The 22,139-nt window shown below is 37.3% G+C and overlaps 1 protein-coding gene across 2 annotated transcripts in view; it reads left to right on the forward strand.

Moving 5' to 3' along the window:
• Positions 1–4,402: 4,402 nt before the first annotated feature.
• Positions 4,403–22,139, forward strand: part of LOC106074853 (uncharacterized) — a 40,468-nt gene continuing 22,731 nt past the window's right edge. For both annotated transcript variants that reach the window (XM_056016677.1, XM_056016678.1), the window contains exons 1-8: positions 4,403–5,063; positions 5,973–6,091; positions 9,332–9,435; positions 12,568–12,726; positions 15,483–15,638; positions 16,688–16,746; positions 17,751–17,873; positions 20,665–20,843. In XM_056016677.1, the coding sequence (XP_055872652.1) occupies positions 4,997–5,063; positions 5,973–6,091; positions 9,332–9,435; positions 12,568–12,726; positions 15,483–15,638; positions 16,688–16,746; positions 17,751–17,873; positions 20,665–20,843 (966 nt within the window). In that variant the 5' untranslated portion in view covers positions 4,403–4,996. The remainder of the gene's footprint in view (positions 5,064–5,972; positions 6,092–9,331; positions 9,436–12,567; positions 12,727–15,482; positions 15,639–16,687; positions 16,747–17,750; positions 17,874–20,664; positions 20,844–22,139) is intronic.

Raw genomic sequence — 22,139 nt, forward strand, 5'->3', positions numbered from 1 at the left:
TTTTTGTCATTTTTGTGTCTAGATCAATAGTCATTACAGTGTTTCCCGAACTGTATTTCGCGGAACACTATGGTTACGCATTACGGTCTGAATAGGTGTTCACAAAGTATTTGATTAATTAGAGAAAACAAAATTTATTAGCTCTTCTTGGTAACGGAAAAAAAAAACTATACCAACATTACTACTAACTTTGGACTGATATATTCTGGCTTTAAATTTGAAACTAAGATAAACCGTCTAAATATTGTTACGTATTTCTGAATTTTCTGGCTAGATGTATTAGTTGGCACACAAATAAAAACACTGTAAAGAACTTGACGACTAAACTTTCAGTTTCATATAACTTTAATGACTATTAACTCTAACATTACTGTAACATGTACCGTAGAAGACTGTACAATATCTGTCAGTTTACAGTTAGCTATACTTCGTTGCACTGCATCTCTTCACTTCGTTGCAATTCCTCTCTTCTCAACTTGCATCGAGCCGTATTCCACAGAACAGACCAACGACACACTTCCCAGTGTCGCTCCAGGTCTCCCAAAGCTGAACCAAGTCGTACTCAAGTCTACCGAATCAGAGCCGCACACGTCTTACATCGACTGTATCGACTGTAACGGCTCAAGTCCACTGTAGTTCGCTGTATAGACTTTAACGACAGTAGTCCACTCCAGTTAACTCTACCCTAGTTAACTTGCATCGAGTCGTACACATTTCTCTTCCACAGAGCCGCACACGTCTTACATAGTCTGTATCGACTGTAACGGCTCACTCACGACTCCATACGACTGACTTTCACATTAACTCTCTGGCTTATATAGAGTCCCTAATCGCTTGTCCAAAGTTGCACAAACACGGCTAGTATCCTCTGAAATAACACGTGAGGAAACGTCACATCCTGTCTTTGTTTATACATGTAGATTCCAGAAAACATCGGCTGCAGTGTCATCTTGCCGGGGTCACAAGTTGTGACCTTTATCTGTCACTGTTCATTAGTAACTGTCCCTCTACTTAGATCTATTCGTCCCCTGGAACAACACGTGAGGACACGTCACATCCTGTCTTTGTTTGTACATGTAGATTCCAGGGAACACCAGCTGCTGTGTCATCTCGCCGGGGTCATACGTTGACCTCTACCTATCACTGTTCATTTGTAACAATATTCTGAGTTTGTCTGAAAAGTATCAAAATATATGATAATAGGCTATCGTTATTTTACTCGCTTGGGCAGGGTTTAATTCACTAAAGTGGACTTAGGCAGGAAACTGATTTGAAACCACCAGCATGAAACTATCAAAAAATCAAACAAAGCATAGGCCAAATGGTTTATTAAAAGAAATTTCAATATATCAAATAAGAACACACAACTAAAATGTTATTTAACCTTGTTTAGACCAAAAATAGAATGCGCATCCTCTGTTTGGGACCCCTCAACTCAAAAAAAAAATAAAAAATTAAGTAACTGGAATAGACAACAAAAAAAAAAACATTAATAATAATAAAAAAAAGACCTACAGGCGGGTGAGTCCGTTAGCGTTTAGTGAAATAGTGGTACGGTATATTACGGCTCAAAGCCCCACATATGACACTCGCCCTGGGCCCCGCGATATGCTAAGCCCACCTCTGTGTGCAGGCCTTCTGTGACGAATGGTATTGGTCCAATCCATCGTACCGTTACCCATTGGGTTTCATACGGACGGTGATGGCTCCTCCACGGAACGCGATATATATTCATTTATATTTATATATATATCCTCCTTCGTGATCGAAGATGAGCACAATTCTCATTTCCTATGGACTCGAAGATGACTGTAAAGTCCAATCCTCGCTTAAATAGATTTGGTCAGTTGCATGTAGACCTGCTTCTTCTCTCAGCTTTTTGTAGAACGCGATAATACAGTATAGGCATATGGAGTTTGTCCTCTCGTGGGCTCGGCCTCCAGTCTCGGGATAGCTAGTGATGGGATTAACTAAACTAACTTTTAAAAGTTAAACTAAAACTAGTTTTCAACTAAAATAAAGTAGTTAAACTAAAAGTTTATTATGAATTTCAAAATATAGTTAAACTAAACTAAAAGAAACTAATTGAACTATAACAAACTTTTCATAACTTTTTTTCTGGGGGGGGGGGGGAGGCGGGGTTGAACTAGAAATATTTATCCATAATAAAATCAGTAATAAGGAATATGTTTCGTACATAAACGTTAATGCACAATAAAATTTTAAAAAAAGATTTCTAAATAAATATGTGTGCTTGTATTTTTGCCTTCAATTAAAACCTTTAGAAAAGAATGGTACTCTTTTTTTAAATTATATTAACTTATTATATAACGGAAAATTTTAATTAGGCTACTTATACCGTAAAGTTTAGATTCTCATTAGAGTTTAAAAATTAGATCTAGTAACCAATAAAATAGAAACGAAATCGTTGGAGTTTTAAGAAACATTTGACCTGTATAACTACTTTATAGTGTAAAATACATGCTGGACTAACCCTGCAGATGTGCTTTTTTTTTGTCTGACCACTAAAAATACAAACTAACACTATTGAATAACTATTAAACGCGCACGGGAAAAAAAACAGGGTGGTCTTATCATTATGGACTACACACTCGGTACACTATATAGGCCTACACGTGTACGTCTATCTGGCCAGGTTGTTAAAATCAGTCAGACACACCATCTATTTACTTTCTGGGCTGGGAGGGTGTGTACTATTTTAGTGTAAAGAACATGCTTGACTAGCCATGCCTCGTCTGACCACTCCACATTAAACATATACTATTGCATAACGCCTAATGAAAAAAATGCAGGGTAGTCTTGTAGTATCATCTACTATACACGTACAGTACACTAGGCCTACATCTGTATGTCTAGATGACCAGGTTGTTAAAATCAGTTGGACACAGTCTATTTACTTTATGGTCAAGAGAGGTTGTGGAGTAAGATTTTTTTTTCTTCTAGAGTTGGCTATCCTAATGCTTTAAGATATATATAGACCTAACTGTCGATTCTTAGAATTCAATAATAAGTCTTAAGACTATAAAAAGGGTGTACTTGATATTCCTGCAGTTAAAAAATTATTGTTTGCCGCAATGAATTGATCAAAACCTCTAAATATAATATTGACCTAACTCGCTAATCAGATTCCCACTAGAAACAGAAATTAAACACCTCCACGTGGCTCATAAAAAAAATTCGGAACAACCCCATTCATAATATTGTATAGATGCTTTTAGCAAAAAAAAAAGGTGAACATTTTATTATACTGCTACTTTCAATTGCAAATATTTAATCCCATGACTTCTCCCAGCATCTTAATTACCCTCTTCAAATGCAGACGGACTAAATAGTTAACTGCATCATTTCTTTGATAGTCAAAGTTATTGATATCACATGACCAGAAAACAGGGATGTGTATTTCAACCCTGACCACATGTTGAAAAGTTGTACAAATTTTAATTAAACTTATTAGTTAGTAACTAAAAAAAAAATTAATTAAACTACGATTTTAACTAAACTTTTTTTTTCTAGTTAAACAATGGCCTTAACTAATTTTTTTAGTTAAACTAAAAGTTTCTGACTTTTTATTTAACTTTTGCCGTTCACTAGGGATAGCCCATTGCATTTAGCTTAAGAGACTAACTGATGTGATTTAATGATCATCCTCTTGATGGGGGCCTCCAGACAGAGGGTCGGTGAAGAGAAAATCTTTTATCCTGGCCAAGGGATAATAATAGTAATAGTAATAATAAAAATAATAATAACTGAGCTGGAAAAACAACGAAAATATGGGAACCTTGGCTTGGAGATTAAGCGTTTATGGAAATTATTAACAGTGCCCCATTGTTATATCAACTGAGGGGATACTAACAGCTGACCTCATCGATACCTTCAAGGCCGTTGACATTCCTAAGAACATTCTCGTTGCCTGTCAGAGGGCGGTACTTCTACAGACCTGCCACATACCCAGAAAATTCCTCGGTGGAAACTGATAAAGAGACTACGATGAATTTTGTTTCCCTTTAACGAAACTCGACCCTGGCTTCACCAGAGAATGACTACTCGTTCTTTCCTAACATAATAATAATAATAATGATAATAATAATAATAATAAGGTTCATAAAAAGTATTTATCACACACCTTTAGCACGTACCCAGGGTTTTCTTTTGCCTCCCTATATTGGTCTAATTGCCCTCTCTTGCGACCGTTTTCACTCGAGCGCCGCGGTGGGGGCTGAAAAGCAATGCCCGGGTCTCGTAATTCCTAACCTCGATGTAGAGGTTGCATAATTTACCCTGACGCACCGCTCGTGCCATGCTGCTCTGGAATGACATAGCTTACCCACCCCCTGCTAGTAATAGAGGCCTAAAGTGCGCACGCGAAAAAATGGAAATTGAATAAGCGAAAAAAAACAAGAATACGCTTAATTGCATCGTAATACAGGAAGTAGACCTATTTTGTTTCAGCAATGGTATTTCTAAATATTCTGAACTTTATCAGATCTTTTCATGGCACGATTTACAAATTTAGTTTGTTTAATCTAATTTTCTAGACCCTAAATAATAGACTATCTGTATTGTAAGTTATTCTACGCAGTATAAATAATCATCTTCAGTATTCCACATAGCTACGGTAAAAACACACCATCCTTTTCAAAAGTTTATTTGGGGTTTAAAATTGACATCAGCGAAAGATTTGTTAGTATTATTAGATCTAGAGATCTAGATCTAGTATCATCTAGATCTATAGATTCTAGCCATTCTAGGTATAGATCTATCTAAATATAGGCCTATTCACTTTACACATAGATCTAATTTTAAAAAGTCTACATAAATTCTGGAAATTTCAATTGAGGGTGTGGTATTTGAGGACCATCTCACGTTCTTACACCTTTTGAGAGCTTTATATTTGTATTGCCGCAAAATAAAGTTTAGCAGGAGTATAGTAGGCCTACGTTGACTTTATGGAGGAAGGTTTACTGGGAATAAACAGATGACCATTGTAGTTCTGTGTTTCTTTCTTGGGAGCTTCTTTCTGAATCCTATGCTGGTTTGTGCAGGTAAAGCAATTTAAGGACATTTTTTTAGCTTTCATTAAATGGGGAAAGCTGCTATGTTGTTTTTGTGCTGTCTCTCCGCCAATATGTCTGTCACGTTAAGCGCAACAAAACTAATATATTTCTTTTTATAAAATCCGCTTTCACTTAGATCCACACTAAAATAGGAGCAGTGGCTTATATGGTCTTTGTGAAGAAAGCGAAATATTTTTTTTACTAAGCTTATATAAAATCACTTTGTCTGTCTGTCTGTCTGTCTGGTAAAAAGTTTTAACACGTTATTTTTCAAACACCCATTCTCGGATGAAGTTGAAACTTCGCAGACACGTTATTTCTCCCACACTCATTTTTAGATCAAATTGAAACTTTAAACAATTATATAGATAGTACCTAACAAATCGTGAGTGGACAGTATCTATCTATCTATCTATCTATCTATCTATCTATCTATCTATCTATCTATCTATCTATCTATCTATCTATCTATCTATCTATCTATCTATCTATCTATCTATCTATCTATCTATCTATCTATCTATCTATCTATCTATCTATATGTCTATCTATCTATCTATCTATCTATCTATCTATCTATCTATCTATCTATCTATCTATCTATCTATCTATCTATCTATCTATCTATATATCTATCTATCTACCTGTACATTCTTTATTCTCATATAATTCACATCACATTACCCAGAACAAAAGAACGACATGATAGAATCCTTAGCATATTATCAGCGGTATAATAGGTCTTTCCTAGGCGTATTATCCACAGCGTAGTACCCACAGCTTAGCATTACCTTCAATTCTTCAATACATCAAATGTAAAAGTTTTAAGGTAACAGTGACCTGTTAGAGGCCTGATGCCTTAAATCAGTTCATCTCTTCTCCCTTTTTTGTTCAAAGGTGAATACCGTTCGGCCACCTTAGGGCACCATTATATATTATCTCTCCCAAGTGTACCGGAGAATGAACATAGCCAGGTTGTTTTCTACCTTGTAACGTTTATAACCCGTGATTTTAAAGTAAGTCTTGAACTTGTTTAATGTATATGTATTCTATTCTAAGATGTATCTATCTATCTATCTATCTATCTATCTATCTATCTATCTATCTATCTATCTATCTATATATCTATCTATCTGTCTGTCTGTCTGTCTGTCTGTCTGTCTGTCCGTCCGTCCGTCCTTCCGTCCGTCCGTCCATCCATCCATCCATCCATCCATCCATCCATCCATCCATCCATCCATCCATCCATCCATCCATCCATCTATCTATCTATCTATCTATCTATCTATCTATCTATCTATCTATCTATCTATCTAATCTATCAATTTGTCTGTCTGTCTATCTCTATCTATTTATCTCTTTCTCAGTATATATTAATTAAATGTTGTTATACCAGTACACCTTGGGCGCTGTGGCCGAGGGGTTAAGCGCTTGGTTTCCGAACCTGGGTCCTGGGTTTGTCTGTCTGTCTGTCTGTCTGTCCGTCCGTCCGTCCGTCCTTCCGTCCGTCCGTCCATCCATCCATCCATCCATCCATCCATCTATCCATCCATCCATCCATCCATCCATCCATCCATCCATCTATCTATCTATCTATCTATCTATCTATCTATCTATCTATCTATCTATCTATCTATCTATCTATCTATCTATCTATCTATCTATCTATCTATCTAATCTATCAATTTGTCTGTCTGTCTATCTCTATCTATTTATCTCTTTCTCAGTATATATTAATTAAATGTTGTTATACCAGTACACCTTGGGCGCTGTGGCCGAGTGGTTAAGCGCTTGGTTTCCGAACCTGGGTCCTGGGTTTGTCTGTCTGTCTGTCTGTCTATCTGTCTGTCTGTCCGTCCTTCCGTCCATCCATCCATCCATCCATCTATCCATCCATCCATCTATCCATCCATCCATCCATCCATCCATCCATCCACCCATCTATCTATCTATCTATCTATCTATCTATCTATCTATCTATCTATCTATCTATCTATCTATCTATCTATCTATCTATCTATCTATCTATCTATCTATCTATCTATCTATCTATCTATCTATCCATCTATCTATCTATCTATCTATCTATCTATCTATCTATCTATCTAATCTATCAATTTGTCTGTCTGTCTATCTCTATCTATTTATCTCTTTCTCAGTATATATTAATTAAATGTTGTTATACCAGTACACCTTGGGCGCTGTGGCCGAGTGGTTAAGCGCTTGGTTTCTGAACCTGGGTCCTGGGTTTGAATCTCGGTATTTTTTAGGGTCTCCCCTAGTACACCCAACTCTAATGGGTACCTGACTTTAGTTGGGAAATGTAAAGGCAGTTGGTCGTTGTGCTGGCCACATTTCACCCTGCTCGGTAACCGTTGGCCAAAGAAATAGATGACCTTAACATCATCTGCCCTATAGAGAGCAAGGTCTGAAAGGGGAACTTTACTTTTTTTACTAGTCCATCACTGGTTATCTTTAGTTTCTGCGCGCTTCACATTGCAATATATATTTTGCTTTAGTTAAATTCTATTTTCAAGCAATCTTTCATCATAAGATAAGATAAGATAACTTCATTGCTCCCTGCAAATCGGAATTCGTTTTGATTACAATAGTCTACTACGGTATTTGCGACATTTATTCACTACGCAAGACAGCAGGGTTTCTGTCCAGGGCTTTTGTAAGAGAGGATTTGAGCCTCTCAAGCCCTCACTCTAATGGAGTTTGATGATGATGATGATGATGACTACGGTATTTCTACTAAAAACAGTAACAGTATTCTAATTCATAAAGCGCTGGTTGTGTGTATGTGTTTCGTGTGTGAATGCCATTCGTATTTGCATCTATTTTGTAAATTGTTACAGGTGGTAAGTTGTAGTCAAACTAATTTGATTGGACCAATAAAAATTGCCTTATCTTATCTTAATATACAAATACACATAAACAATTACACAATTAGCTTTTTATGTCTCGAAACATCCTAAAGTGTTATGAGCAATATGATGTTTTAGTGCACTTTTACACCGTAATGTGTACTAGCTCCGATAGTTCATCTTCATAGCACTTTTACACCGTAATGTGTACTAGCTCCGACAGTTAATCTTCATAACACTTTTACACCGTAATGTGTACTAGCTCCGATAGTTAATCTTCATAGCACTTTTACACCGTAATGTGTGCTAGCTCCGATAGTTAATCTTCATAGCACTTTTACACCGTAATGTGTGCTAGCTCCGACAGTTAATCTTCATAGCACTTTTACACCGTAATGTGTACTAGCTCCGATAGTTAATCTTCATAGCACTTTTACACCGTAATGTGTACTAGCTCCGATAGTTAATCTTCATAGCACTTTTACACCGTAATGTGTACTAGCTCCGATAGTTAATCTTCATAGCACTTTTACACCGTAATGTGTATTCTTTTGTAAGTACTAGCCCCGATAGTTCATCTTCACAGCATTGAAATCAGAGTGAGGCGCTCCAAGGTCATGGTCAGATTCCCGGGGTTTCTACAATAAAGGGGCCACCACAAAAGAGAAAAACATCGGAATTTCGACGGATCAGAAACCTTTAAGTAATTTTTCAACGCTAACACTTTACATTTTACTGTCGGGTAGCAACAAAGAGTCCGCTTGTAGTTGTAATATGCTAGGAATATGTAAATGCCATTACAGCTCCGGATTTACATCACTGCATCTATCAAAGGCCTGACCCTTTACAAACTCAAACAGGTACACTTCTAAAACTAAAATATGCATATTTAAAAAAAAGGAAATTCAGATTAAATTATTATTATTATAGCTTTTATATAGCGCTACTTTCATGCTTATAGAGCTCAGAGCGCTTTTGGTCCAATCTCATTTGTGGACCAGAGGGGGGAAGGGGTATCCGTGCTGCCTTTAGGCGCTCAGTAAAACACACCTCTGGTGTCGAACCCCGAGCCCCCTTCCAGGTAACCAAGCCAAGCGCACTTGGCCTCTCGACCACGCTTCCAACTACACTACATTGTATTTTTTTCTTCTAAAATATAGCATTATTTAAGATATAAGTATCTTTATTGATTGAAGATTTCCAAAAATGTAGGGTAGGCCTACTCCATAAAAATTTTGCCCTGGGGCCTCCAAATACTTAAATACCACCTGTTTAGTCACGTGCGTTCATTCCGCACCATAGCAGGGTCCAGGACGTTTGCTAGAGAGGTTTCGGACCTACAAGCTCACACTTTAATTGCATAAATTTATTTTGAACTTTCTTAAGGTAAAGCTTACGACTGAAGGCTACAAAGATGGCCCCAGTCTCGACTTAGAACTTGAGTTGGACGCCAAAATACTAACATCCCATGTATTGGCACGCAAATACTAGTAAGTGACTATAAGAGACGTAGAGCTTCATGGCAGGGTTTCTCAAACTGTGGAACGCGCACCAAATTGGGCACATCGTGCTGAAAAGAGATAGTGTGAAGTTGATCTCTTTTTTAAAAAAAAAACTAGAATAAAAAATCTATTATAATTTGCTTTTTTTTGTTATAAATCCATTTTGAAGTATAAATCTGATAAGATAGACATAACGATGTTTCTATAATCTAAATTATTTAATGAAATGTCCGCTCATGTTTAAAGCAATATATTTCAGGCTGGTTTCGAGAGAGAAACCTTTGACACAGGTTCTAATCAATATTTCAAAACGGCTTAGCCAATACGATTTGAGATTCAACGCGTCTTTTTTTTTTTTTTTTTACTGCTGAAGTCACATTGTTTTCGGGTGACGCACGTTCTTTTTAATGACGTCATTTGCGTAAATCAAACATGCCCGCTCCAAAATGACTTGCTGAGACACGAGGATGCTCTTACGAAAACTAGAAAGACATGCACTTCTGTCTCTTAAGTCTCCCATACCACGGTCCTCTCATGAAATCTCATCTGTCCCTTGACTTTCATTGTAAGGGTCTTGTGACAGTTCGCGTAACCAAATCCCTCCACTTTTCCTGGTCAGCAGATGTTCTTAGTAGGATATCAAGAGATATGCTGGTCCATTCTTTCATGTTATCCAGCCAGATTTTCTTTGGACGGCCTTTTCTTCGTGCTTCCTCCTCTGTAACCTGAAGAATGAATTTTGATAGTGAGTCATGTCTTACAATATGACAGAATCAGCTCAGCTTTTGTCTCTTTACAATATTGAGTTCCTCCTTGTTGCCATCCAGAGTGTTCACTTGTAGCAGTACAAACTCATTTGTCTACTTTTCCTGGAATTTGACATCCATCATATTTCTGTAGCATTTATTCTCAAAAGCTTGGATTCTTCTTTCAGCCTCGGAGTTCTGTGTCCAACGTTCACAACCTTATCTTATATGATACAGACGTTATTTCAAAAAAAGAAGATGATTACGTCCTACGCGTCATGCATTTAGTCATGCATATTAACCAATGACCTAAATCCTGCTAAGTCATTGGTTTTCCTGGCTAGCTCAGGCAACCCATTCCATGCCCTAAAAGCACTAGGGAAGAAGGAGCTTTTCGAATCCTATTGAAGACTGGGATTTTTTAATTTCGGAGTCTTTTGGGCGCATTTTTAGGCCACCCAGCTTTAATAGGTACCTGACATTAGTTGGAAAAAAGTAAAGGCGGTTTGTCGTTGTGCTGGCCACAAGACACCCTCATTAACCGTAGGCCACAGAAATATCATCTGCCCCACAAGGTCTGAAATCGGAACTTTCCTTACTTAGGGTGCATAACTAATAAAAGTTTAAGAAACACTGCTTAGGAAAAAGAAAATTCAACGGAAAATATAAATTATCTTTCCGTTGTCGTAGAAGTAGAAATAACTATAAACTTAGCAATTTGAGTCATTCATTTGTACTGTAGTTTGTGTCTGTTTGATTGACTTCATTTACATATGACTAACTTTCTGTCTCGTACAATCATCTATTCATAGTCGATGACAATCACGAACCAATCCAAAAAAAAAAAAATAACCAATTAATCAATCATTTAGTGCTAAATAATAAATTCGGGAGCGTGTAGCAGGATGTTAGCTAAACCATTTTATCTTCATATAAATGTCAGTAATTAGTGGTTCATTGCAATGTTGCAGAGGGTTCACTAGCAACTTGTTTAAATTCAATTTGGCTTACTTCTTTAATGAATGAAATTGTTCCAAATAGACGGCAAGGAAAAATAATTTGTTTGGCACGTTAGGCCTACTCCACACGGCATCAGCGGTAATTACCGCACTCGACTATTCCTTTGGATTCAATAAGGGAGTTAAATAATTAGAATACTGGAGCATTTACGTCTTACGTAGAGCTAAACGTTTGCTACAGTGCCTACGTTTATTTGACAGCAACTGTAAGTCCCAAAATTGCTTTAACTCTTTCCCTCCGTAATTATTTGTTCACATTCAGACGGAATTCTTCATTTTTCTCATTAGTATTTTACTACCATATTATGATTAAGCTTCAATAACTTTATTTGGTACAGGATTAAAAGGGAATGCATGCTCCTTCTATATAACATAATGAAACGTTTTTAAAATTAAATATTAATTTAATCTAATGACGTCAAATCAACGATGGTAAAAATGTTTTGTTTGTTGTTTGTAAAATGTTTTACATGTTTCGGAAGTTCCTTCAGAGTTGAAGATAGTTTACTTCCTAGTCCAAACCTCCCGCAGACGACGGGGGATGGGAGCGGGCAGGGTTTGAAACCTCTACCGTCGATAAATCCGAACGACAGTCCAGCGCGCAAACCGCACGACCAGGCAGCCATCCTCGTCGATTAGGAGAGAAAGAGTTAAGATATAGGTTTACAGATGCAAACTATATATACTAGACTAGATCTACATTCTAGATTAATGATAGTTCGAAGCTTGCTGGAAAGACTTCTTGCAAATTCTGAAGCATTACAAAAATAAAACAGGATAAGAAATCATAAATCAGATTCATAAATTAGAATTTGATACTTTCACAAATTGTATATTTTACTTGCTACAAAGCTTAGACATATCAACTCTCACCATACTCCCACGCTCAATGTCGGATAAAGCTGAAATTTCGCACAATAATTTTAATAATTTTACCCGACAACACAAGAATTAATTTTAAAAAAAAATTAACCAATTAGTAAATTAACTATTGGTAATCAATTATTTTGTTTGGTATCTAGGGACAGATAAAGTTGTAAGTTGAATGGGTTCCCTTGTGATGACTATTGAGACCCGAATGAATTTTTTTATGCATTTAAAAAACGGATCACGTAAACATTCACAAGATACTCCCTTCTCTCGCCCCATATATATTGGATCATACCGAGAATGCTAAAAGCAAAACAAAAACAAATGGTAAAGTATTTTTAATCACACAAATGTTTTTATGTCTAGGTCTATAATTATATGGCTGATCCAAACGAATTAATACAATTACACTTAATTAGCTTTATTATTTTTTTAAAAGTATTTTAAAAATGTTTTTCTCGTTTATATGTCTTACTTAATTACAGCTTTCACCACGACACAGGACCCAAGTGGGTCTTCCGATTTCAAGGACTCTCAGATTTTGGCTTGACGGTCTTGCTGCAAGCAAACTCCGATTCGGTGGCTACCTTCATAGCTCTTCCAGACTCAAGTTGGGGAAAGGAGTATTTCGCTGTCACTTTAGAGTAATGATTTATAGCTATATCAGTGTTTCTCAAACTTTTATCTGCACGGGGGCCAAAAAAAAAAAAAAGAATTGTTCGCTCTGGAATAAGTCCAGAGTGTATTACGAAGTCTTGGTTCCAAGCATTTTCCTACAAATGTACGTCCGGATGTTATGAAGTGTGTGTGTTTCCAATGTGATCATAAGAAAGGGAGTATTTATTGTTAATTGTAGAGAGGGAGCATTAATTCAAAGATAGTCTTGTAGAATGATTACTATCGTGTGTTATAGATTTGTTTAAATATTAGTTTATTGTTAAAAATCTAACTCACAATAAATACTTTTTTTTTCATTTTTGACCTGCTGGAGTCGTGTGGCGTATTCAACACAGCCTACGACAGCGCCTCTTATCTTGCATTATATTACAAGACTATCATTTCCTACATACGTAGGGTATGGTTACCGTACGTCCGGATGTTATGGAGTGTGTTTCCAAGGTTATAAGAAAGGGAGTATTTATTGTTAGTCGTAGAGAGGGAGCGTTAATTTAAAGATAGTCTTGTAGAATGATTACTATTGTGTGTTATAGAGTTGTTTAAATATTAGTTTATTGTTAACTTATGTTTAAACAAATCTAACACACTATAAATACTTTCTTTTTAATTTCTGATATGCTGGAGCCGTTTGGCGTATTCAACACAGCTTATGACAGCGCCGCTTATCTTATTTTACAAGACATTCCTTAAATAATGCGCTCTCTAAAACTTACAATAAATACCCCCCTTTTCTTCCTATTTATCTTGAAATAACACACACAAAAACAAAGCCCATAACAAATAGAATTGTGTGTATTGAAATGGAAACAAAATTCCTCGTATCATCGCGGGCGCTTCGCTGTTTGAAAGGCACTGAGCTTTATCATTTCACGTTTTAATTACATTTGTGCGTTCTGTTACTGTTCGCCTTTCTTTAACGATTTTATGATTTTTTAAAGAGCTTTTCAGAGTTTTTTTTTCTACGCTTTATCGAGCATTTAAATTTTTTTTTTTGATTACATGCACTTGACAAAATAATGTCTTCATTACTGCTGCCACCCACATATCAGTTTCTCACCTCCCACACAATAGTTATCACCTCCCACACAGTAGTTCTCACCTCCCACACAATAGTTCTCACCTCCCACACAGCAGTTCTCATCTCGCACACAGCAGTTCTCACCTCATACACAGTATTTCTCACCCCCCACACAGCAGTTCTCATCTCCCACACAGCAGTTCTCATCTCCCACACAGCAGTTCTCACCTCCCACAAAGCAGTTCTCATATCCCACATAGCAGTTCTCACCTCCAACACAGTAGTTCTCATATCCCACATAGCAGTTCTCATCTCCCACACAGCAGTTCTCACCTCATACACAGTATTTCTCACCCCCCACACAGCAGTTCTCATCTCCCACACAGCAGTTCTCATCTCCCACACAGCAGTTCTCACCTCCCACAAAGCAGTTCTCACCTCCCACAAAGCAGTTCTCATATCCCACATAGCAGTTCTCACCTCCCACACAGCAGTTCTCACCTCCCACATAGCAGTTCTCACCTCCCACAAAGCAGTTCTCATATCCCACATAGCAGTTCTCACCTCCAACACAGTAGTTCTCATATCCCACACAGCAGTTCTCACCTCCCACACAGCAGTTCTCATCTCGCACACAGCAGTTCTCACCTCATACACAGTATTTCTCACCCCCCACACAGCAGTTCTCATCTCCCACACAGCAGTTCTCACCTCCCACAAAGCAGTTCTCATATCCCACATAGCAGTTCTCACCTCCAACACAGTAGTTCTCATATCCCACATAGCAGTTCTCACCTCCCACACAGTAGTTCTCACCTCCCACACAGCAGTTCTCACCTCCCACACAGCAGTTCTCACCTCCGACACAGTAGTTCTCACCTCCCACACACAGCAATAATCCCCTACCTTTTTCCACAAGGTTAAAGTATCCAAAGGAAAGGCAGATATAAGATACAGTTTGCGATCAGCGGTATGGGAGGTTCTGCCTGGGTATAGCACTGAGGTTCTGCCTGGGGGTAGCACTGAAGTTCTGCTTTGCTGTAGAACAGTGTGCCACAAACTGCCTAAGAGTCACCTGTTCCTTATTTTTCCTCAGGACTGACTTCTGAAGCCTTTTCCGTCTTTGGGTATAACCACAAGGCGTCAGAGATGTGGATTCCGAGTTTGCCTTCTCCGCCCACTATAGACGCCAGATGCTCGCTTTTGCTTCACAGTTCCGCTTGAAAAGTCATAACTTGTAGCTTACTGGCGTTCCTCCAGAACACTATTACCTTGTATAGTCAATTGTCGATATGTGTCTACTATATTAGCTTTTCTGCATTTTAAAAGGGAAAGGGCTGGCCTTAGGTAATTTGAGGCCCTAGGCAAAGCGAGTAGGGAGGCCTTAGGAAAGGAGCCCCGACTGTTTGATTATTGGAAATAAACCTTGAAATGATAGTAGAAACTTAAAACTAGGCTACTAGACATAGAACTCTGCTTTGTTAGAGAGTTCATTCATATTTCGCAAATTTTTTTCTCTAAAAAAAGGTCTTTGAGCCCTGTGCAAGCCCCCCCCCCCCCCACACACCAATCGGAGGCCCTTAGCTGTCTAGGCCGGCCAAGCTTAGTATATCAACTGACTTTTGGAAAAAAAATACAGTTTGATCATAAAGAATAACTTATTCATATAGTCATTTTGTATCGTACTGGTGTGTCTATTCACAGGACGTCTCCTTTTATTTTGATCATGACCAGTGGAAACTCAACCTTGGTGAAAGTTAAACTCAGGATAAGCGCATTGAGGGGGCGTGTAAATCTGAACCTTAATTATCAGGGAGTCAATTACAAGGACGGCGACTCTTGGACTATTATTTTAAATAGGTGAGAAGACGGATACATAGGGATGAATTAAGAGATTTATTGACTTTAAAACAAGTCTGGGTTTATTTTAAAAGACTACAGCTAAAAAACACATAACAAGGCGGCTTGAGTTCGAATCCTGACACAGAATAGTGTTTCCTAAGCGCCTAAAAGCAGGAAGAAAACCTCTTACATACCCCTTTATCCCCTACTGGTCCATAAAAAAATTGTAACACCGTGCACTATCAAGGTATAGTCATGACAGATGCGCTATATAAAATCAATATTAAAAATTTCCGATGCAGACACATTATTTACTTATTAAATCATCTTTGTTTATTTAAAAGGGATACACATTTTGGTTTTACAGCGCTGGGCTACTTAACAATAATATGTGAAAAGTAAAGTTTCCCTTTCAGACCTTGTGGTCTATAGGGCAGATGATGTAAAGGTCATTTGTTTCTGTGACCTACGAGTTACGAGAGTGTCATGTGGCCATCACAACGACCAACCGCTTTTACTTTTCCCCATCTAATGTCAGGTACCCGTTAGAGCTGGGTGGCCACAGAGGAGCTCAAAAGATCCCTAAATTAAAAATCACATTCTTTACCAGGATTCGAACCTCTCAGCCACCGCACCTCCAGCAACCTATGTGGAACTATTGGAATTAATCAAAATCCACAAAGAGCAACCACAGGAGTCCTGTGTCACTATCAAACTGTTGTTTGCTTTTCTACAATTTCATCGTCTTCATATGTATAACAAGAAATAGTTTTAAAAATACTTTTAAAAAAAAAAAGCTTCTATTAAGCCTACTTATATCAATTAGTTTTGATCAGTCATGCATTTAAATTTTTTATAGGTTTAGACTCTAGACTAACAAAAAAAAATTATAAAAGATTAAAAATAAAAAGCCAACACGGTAACCAGTCTGCTGTTTGGTTTGCTATGACATGATAAAAGGGCATATGTTTAGCACGAGAATCAGAAGCAATGAGGTAACGCACTAACCATGAATCTAAATCTTTCCTAACGTTGATATCCAATGAATAAATTCTTACACATTTCAGATTCGAAGCCTTTGAAATTTCAGAATGTTCAAAACCAGAAGAACGAGGAAATTTATCAGGTAACAGTAAAATGTTCTTTTTTTAAACTCTTTCTCTCCCAACTAACGATACCAACGTTGTGGCAAATAATTACGGATAGAAAGAGTTAAACCTTGTTGCAGATACAGTAAATGTCACCCGTCAAAGCGAGTCGCTTTGTTTTAAAACAGCGGAAGTTGTTTGGTGAATTCACCATGTGGCAAGAGTTAGATTTTTACAGTAAATCTAAACATTAACATAGGAGCAATAAATTAGATTTAGAGATTCTTGACGTTTTGAAAATTTCCTTGTTTTGATAGATATACTTTAGTTGATGGCTAGAAAAAATGAAAATATTTCGGATTCAGTTAAACATTTTGGATTTATTTTTTTGGTGGGTATAATTAGTGTGGATTTAACTTTATTTTGTTTATACTAAACAAATATAAAATACCTTAATAGCGGCTCTTCTCGTTTACATAACCAAAGTAGTGGCGCTGTGCGTTTCAGGTGTCGAAGTAGTGGTTATGTTCATTTTAAAACACTAAAGTAGTGACTCTGTTTAAAATACCAAAGTAGTGATTCTATTGGTTTAGAATACCAAAGTAGTGGTTCTGTCCTTTTAAAATACTTAAATAAAGTCTCTGTTCGTTTAAAATAGCAATACAGTGGCTCTGTTTCTTTGAAATACTAAAGTAGTGTTTCTCTTCGTCTAAAATACCAAAGTATTGGTTCTATTTGTTTAGAATACCAAAAGGTCGTTCTGCTGTTTAAAATACTTAAGTAATACTCTGTTCGTTTAGTGTTACCAAAGTAGTTGTTCTGTTCATTTAAAATGTTGAAATAGCGGCTCGTTTGAAATACCAAAGTAGTGGCTCTGTTCGTTTCAAATGCTAAAGAAATTGCTCTCTTGGTTTAAAAATGCCAAAGTAGTGGCTTGGTGGGCTCGAAGTTCCAAATGCCACTGTTGATTTATATTCCAGCGTAGCACTTAATAACGTATTAGTGATAGTGATGGGAATTACTTTGAGTTACCAACTTTCAGGTTCAAAGATCACTGCACAACGACCCGTCGGAGTTATCTCAGGAAGTTGCACTTCTGCCGCGTATGAACCGGATACAAAGTGTGACCTTGAACCTAATGAGCCTAACACCGACTTTTCAGCAGGTTGGATAGAAATAAATAAATCAATGTATATATAGGCCTACGTGTATTTATGTGTGTATATAGAGGAAAAAGATAAAGACGCTATTAGTTTTGTGTCGAATGTCCGTCCGTCCGTCCCGTTTAGATCTCGTAAACTAGAAAATAGAATGAAAATCCGACATCATAATATTTAAAACCATTCAAAGTTCTGATGCAACGGCTACTTTTTTCTTTTCTGAAAGCGAAAAAAAATTAAGTTTTTAAATCACTTATGCAAGCAGTTTTTTCATAAAAATACACCACTTTTACAGCTATTCACTATTAATAGGGAGGCTCTTTAGTAGGGGAAATGACCATTTACCATATATCTGACACATTTATGCAAATGGTTTTAGGTTTTTTGACAAAATATAATAATTTTTTTTTACATTTGTATTGCTACGTTAAGTTCTGTCATACTAACTACTACATTTACAGACAAAAAATGTTACTTTTTTTTTAAAGAGAACAAATCTATTTAGTATGCATATAAGTTGGACTTAATTTAAAACAACAATTAATAAGTAATTTTTCATATTATCGCGTGAACTGCAGCACTGCTTTATAGCCATAGAACACTTAACTAAAGGAAATGTTTTTTTTTTTTTTTTTTTACGGAAATGTTTTTCTCTTGAGGATTTCAATAAGAGATTGACACTTTACAAAACAATTAAATCAATTAGATATTAATTAAAAGACATCAGTTAGGCCAAGTTCACATCTAACTTCACCTTCACCTTCACCTATCCTTTGGTCTGGGGCACCACACAAGATCTGTCAACCTTCTTTCTCCATTCTTCTCTGTCATTTGTCTTTGATGGAATTTCATTCTGATGTTCTTTCTGAAAAATATTGAAACCTATAGGACCACTTAGGGGGCCTATTTCGAGTTTGTGTTTTCACACAAACTGTCTTTGTAACAAATAGATGAGCAATAGATGTGTAGCAATTTTAATAACGGAAGTAGGCTAGGGCGTAAAAAATTATATGATATGCTGATGCTTCCCCTTTTCCAAGAAACTAGAAAGTTGAATACCAAAAACCCTAAGGGATAGCTTATGCATTTACAAAAGAAGGAAAATATGAAAAATTCTTTAGAAAGAAAGCAACTTACGTAAGGAAAAAAACTCCGCACCTACAACTTAATCTCCCAATAATGTAAAAAAAAAATTCCCTTATTTGATATCAAACAAAATGATTAATAACAATTAATTGACTAATTGGTTTCATTTTTTAATCGAGTCATGTTTTATTAGACACAATTGATTGAACTGAGAATGGGTGTGGTAGAAATAACGTGTTCAATTATCTATCTAATGGGTCGAAACCCTAGGTATTTAGCTTTCCCATAATAGTGTCAAAGTAATTAATGATCAGTAATTAATTGACTTATTGGTAGTTTTTTGTCTGCTTTAGTGATTAATGTCTTATCTATGCCAATGAATAATTTTGCAAAGTTTCAACTTGATCCGAGAATGCATGTGGGAGAATGAACGTGTATAAACTTTTGAACTGACGGACAGACAGATAAACAGACAGACAAAGTAAAATTTAAATATAAGCTTTGTAATTACACATGCACATACCGTTATACGTACAACCGCTAACAAGTCATAGTATGTGACGCTATACACATTTTTAAATGTAATAATCGACTTCCTATTTAGTTTTCTCTATGGGCCTCGATTAGTCACGGGCCCCGATCAGTCATATGGGCCCATTCGTAATGAACACATTCGCGCCTTAATAGCTACGTCACTGTAATTAGGTCGTTTGGTCAAGAAAAAATCCGAACCTATATAAACTGTTCGCAACTATAAAGTATATGGACACTTATGTATGGAAATAAAGAAATTAATTCTGATACTGAGTATCTGTTGGTCGTTGCGTTGGCCACATGACACCCTCGTAAACCGTGGGCCACAGACACAGACGACCTTTACATCATCTACCCGATAGATCGCAAAGTCTTTACTTTACAGAGTATCTATGTTTTCGACACTAAAAGCCTTATTTACCTATATGCAACATATTCTATAGATTAACGCACCCAGTAAGTGTTTAACACTGACATTTAATATTTGGACTTCTAAAGGGCCCTAGATCTCAAATAGCGTATGACCCTTTGATATCTAAACACGGCACTGAAGATATTTCTCATTGGTTTGAGGGGACATAGTTACCAAGTAGTAAAATACTTAGCCTTCGAAATGAGAGGTCTGGAGTTCAAGTCTCCGTGAAGACTGGGAACTAGAACTTTGGGATTTTTAGGACGCCACCGCGTCAAGCTGACTGACCAACACTAATTGATGACAAGGTCGACAACCTATACAACTAGGTCAGGCCGAGTGGTCAAATACACAAGAACTAGTGGTCATGTATAATAACTAACCTCAAACACCGGAGGATGTTACATTTATATGTATTTATGTATATGTATGTTGTGTGTGTGTGTGTTTGTTTACTTGTTGTCTCCCTTGTCCTACTGTTCAGTATGTTCACCTGCTCGCATGTTTTTCTCAAGTCTGTTATCAGTTTGTATTCAAGTCTCCTGTTAGTTTTTTCCCTTTCTTGTCATGTCAATAAAAATGGAGCTGTAATTTTAACAGCTTTTTTTTTTACATCCTAATTGATAATATAACATGTTTGACCAATTTATACCTTCTTGTTCCATAGAAACAGTTGAGCTTTACCTTGTTTCGTCCAATAGACCATTTTGACCTAAAAGAAAAAAAGGTTTAGTTTTACCAATAATGATATATTATTTTACCAGAGATGATTGTTCCATTGGGTGTTTTCGATATGTCTTACACCGCCCCCACTTCTCACGAGCGTAAGATCCAGGGACTCACCTTGATAATCTCATCAAATAAGAAGAGTAATATAATTTATTACACAAACCCGCTTGGAATCACCAGTTCTAGTAGAATTGATTCAGAAGAACCAACGTATGTAAGTACTATAGCAAGTATTTAGCAAGTATGTAAGTACTATATCTAGTAAATGTCATGTATATAGTTCGTCCATCGTGGTTCGATGATGACCACTTTTGTCATCCGGGGGGGGGGGGGGGGGGGAATGAGGGCTTTGCACTGGAGTTTTGTGCCTCCTCATGAGGCTGGTGAGACCGATGGCTGCCTGGTCGTGCGGTTTGCGCGCTGGACTGTCGTTCGGATTTATCGACGGTCGAGGGTTCAAACCCTGCCCGCTCCCATCCCCCGTCGTCCTGCGGGAGGTTTTGACTAGGAAGTAAACTATCTTCAACTCTGAAGGAACATCCTAAACATGTAAAACAAAAGCAAACAAACAGACCTATGTGAGCCCGGAATGTTCGGCTGCACACCGGGCAGGTTATTCCAGCTGGATCTAGTGTCATTGGCCTTGCTTTTTTTCTATGGCGCTTTTCTTTTTCCAGCGCTGTTCTCTTTTCCTCAGCAATTAGTGCGCCAGTTTTCACAGCGCAACGCTATGATGCTCTGTTATGTGCTTCTGCCTCCCAGGAGGCAGGGTCAATGCTGAATGATTTCAGAGAAGCTTTGAAGGTGTCCCTAAAACGTTTTCAAGTAGGCTCTATGTATCATATTATGCATGTATCCAACATGTAAGCATCATCTATTACAAAGTATGTAATGGTTATTATATATACATTGTAAATGTTCCTTTTAAAGAGAAGACAATTACTTTAGGTGCGTATTCGTGTGTCAATCAAGTCATGCAAGCAGTGGCGTAGCTAGGGTAGGGGAGAGAACAGGGGCGGACTGGCTAACTGGGCATTCAGGCAAATGTCCGTGGGGTCTATACCCTAATTGGCCCTAGAGCCACCGAATGGGCCGCATGGATGCCACTATGGCACGTATTAAATTGTTAAAAGTTTTATAATATTCTCTTATAGAACGGACCCTCTAAGCATTGTGTTTAAACAAAATCTTTACAGGCTATAAAGTCTAATACTAATTTAATGTAACACTTTTTCCGAAATCAAATAATGTAATTGCCTACATCCATGAACAGTGCTGCTAGTAGGCTTGATCCTTTTAGGCCCCACACACTTAGCGATGAAAAAAGCAACATAAGGCCTATATTTCTTTTACAGATATAGAGTTCACTGTATGCGTGTGTAGAGTTAGCGATACATTTATCAAAGTTAACTTAATGACTTCGAGGACAAGTAGACCTGGAATTGGAGGCCCATCATATGACAAGTTGTGTGACGAATGGTATAGAAATTCCCGGGCCGATTTGGACACA

Source organism: Biomphalaria glabrata, chromosome 18 (genome assembly GCF_947242115.1).
Source record: "Biomphalaria glabrata chromosome 18, xgBioGlab47.1, whole genome shotgun sequence".
NCBI classification, from domain to species: Eukaryota; Metazoa; Mollusca; class Gastropoda; family Planorbidae; genus Biomphalaria; species Biomphalaria glabrata.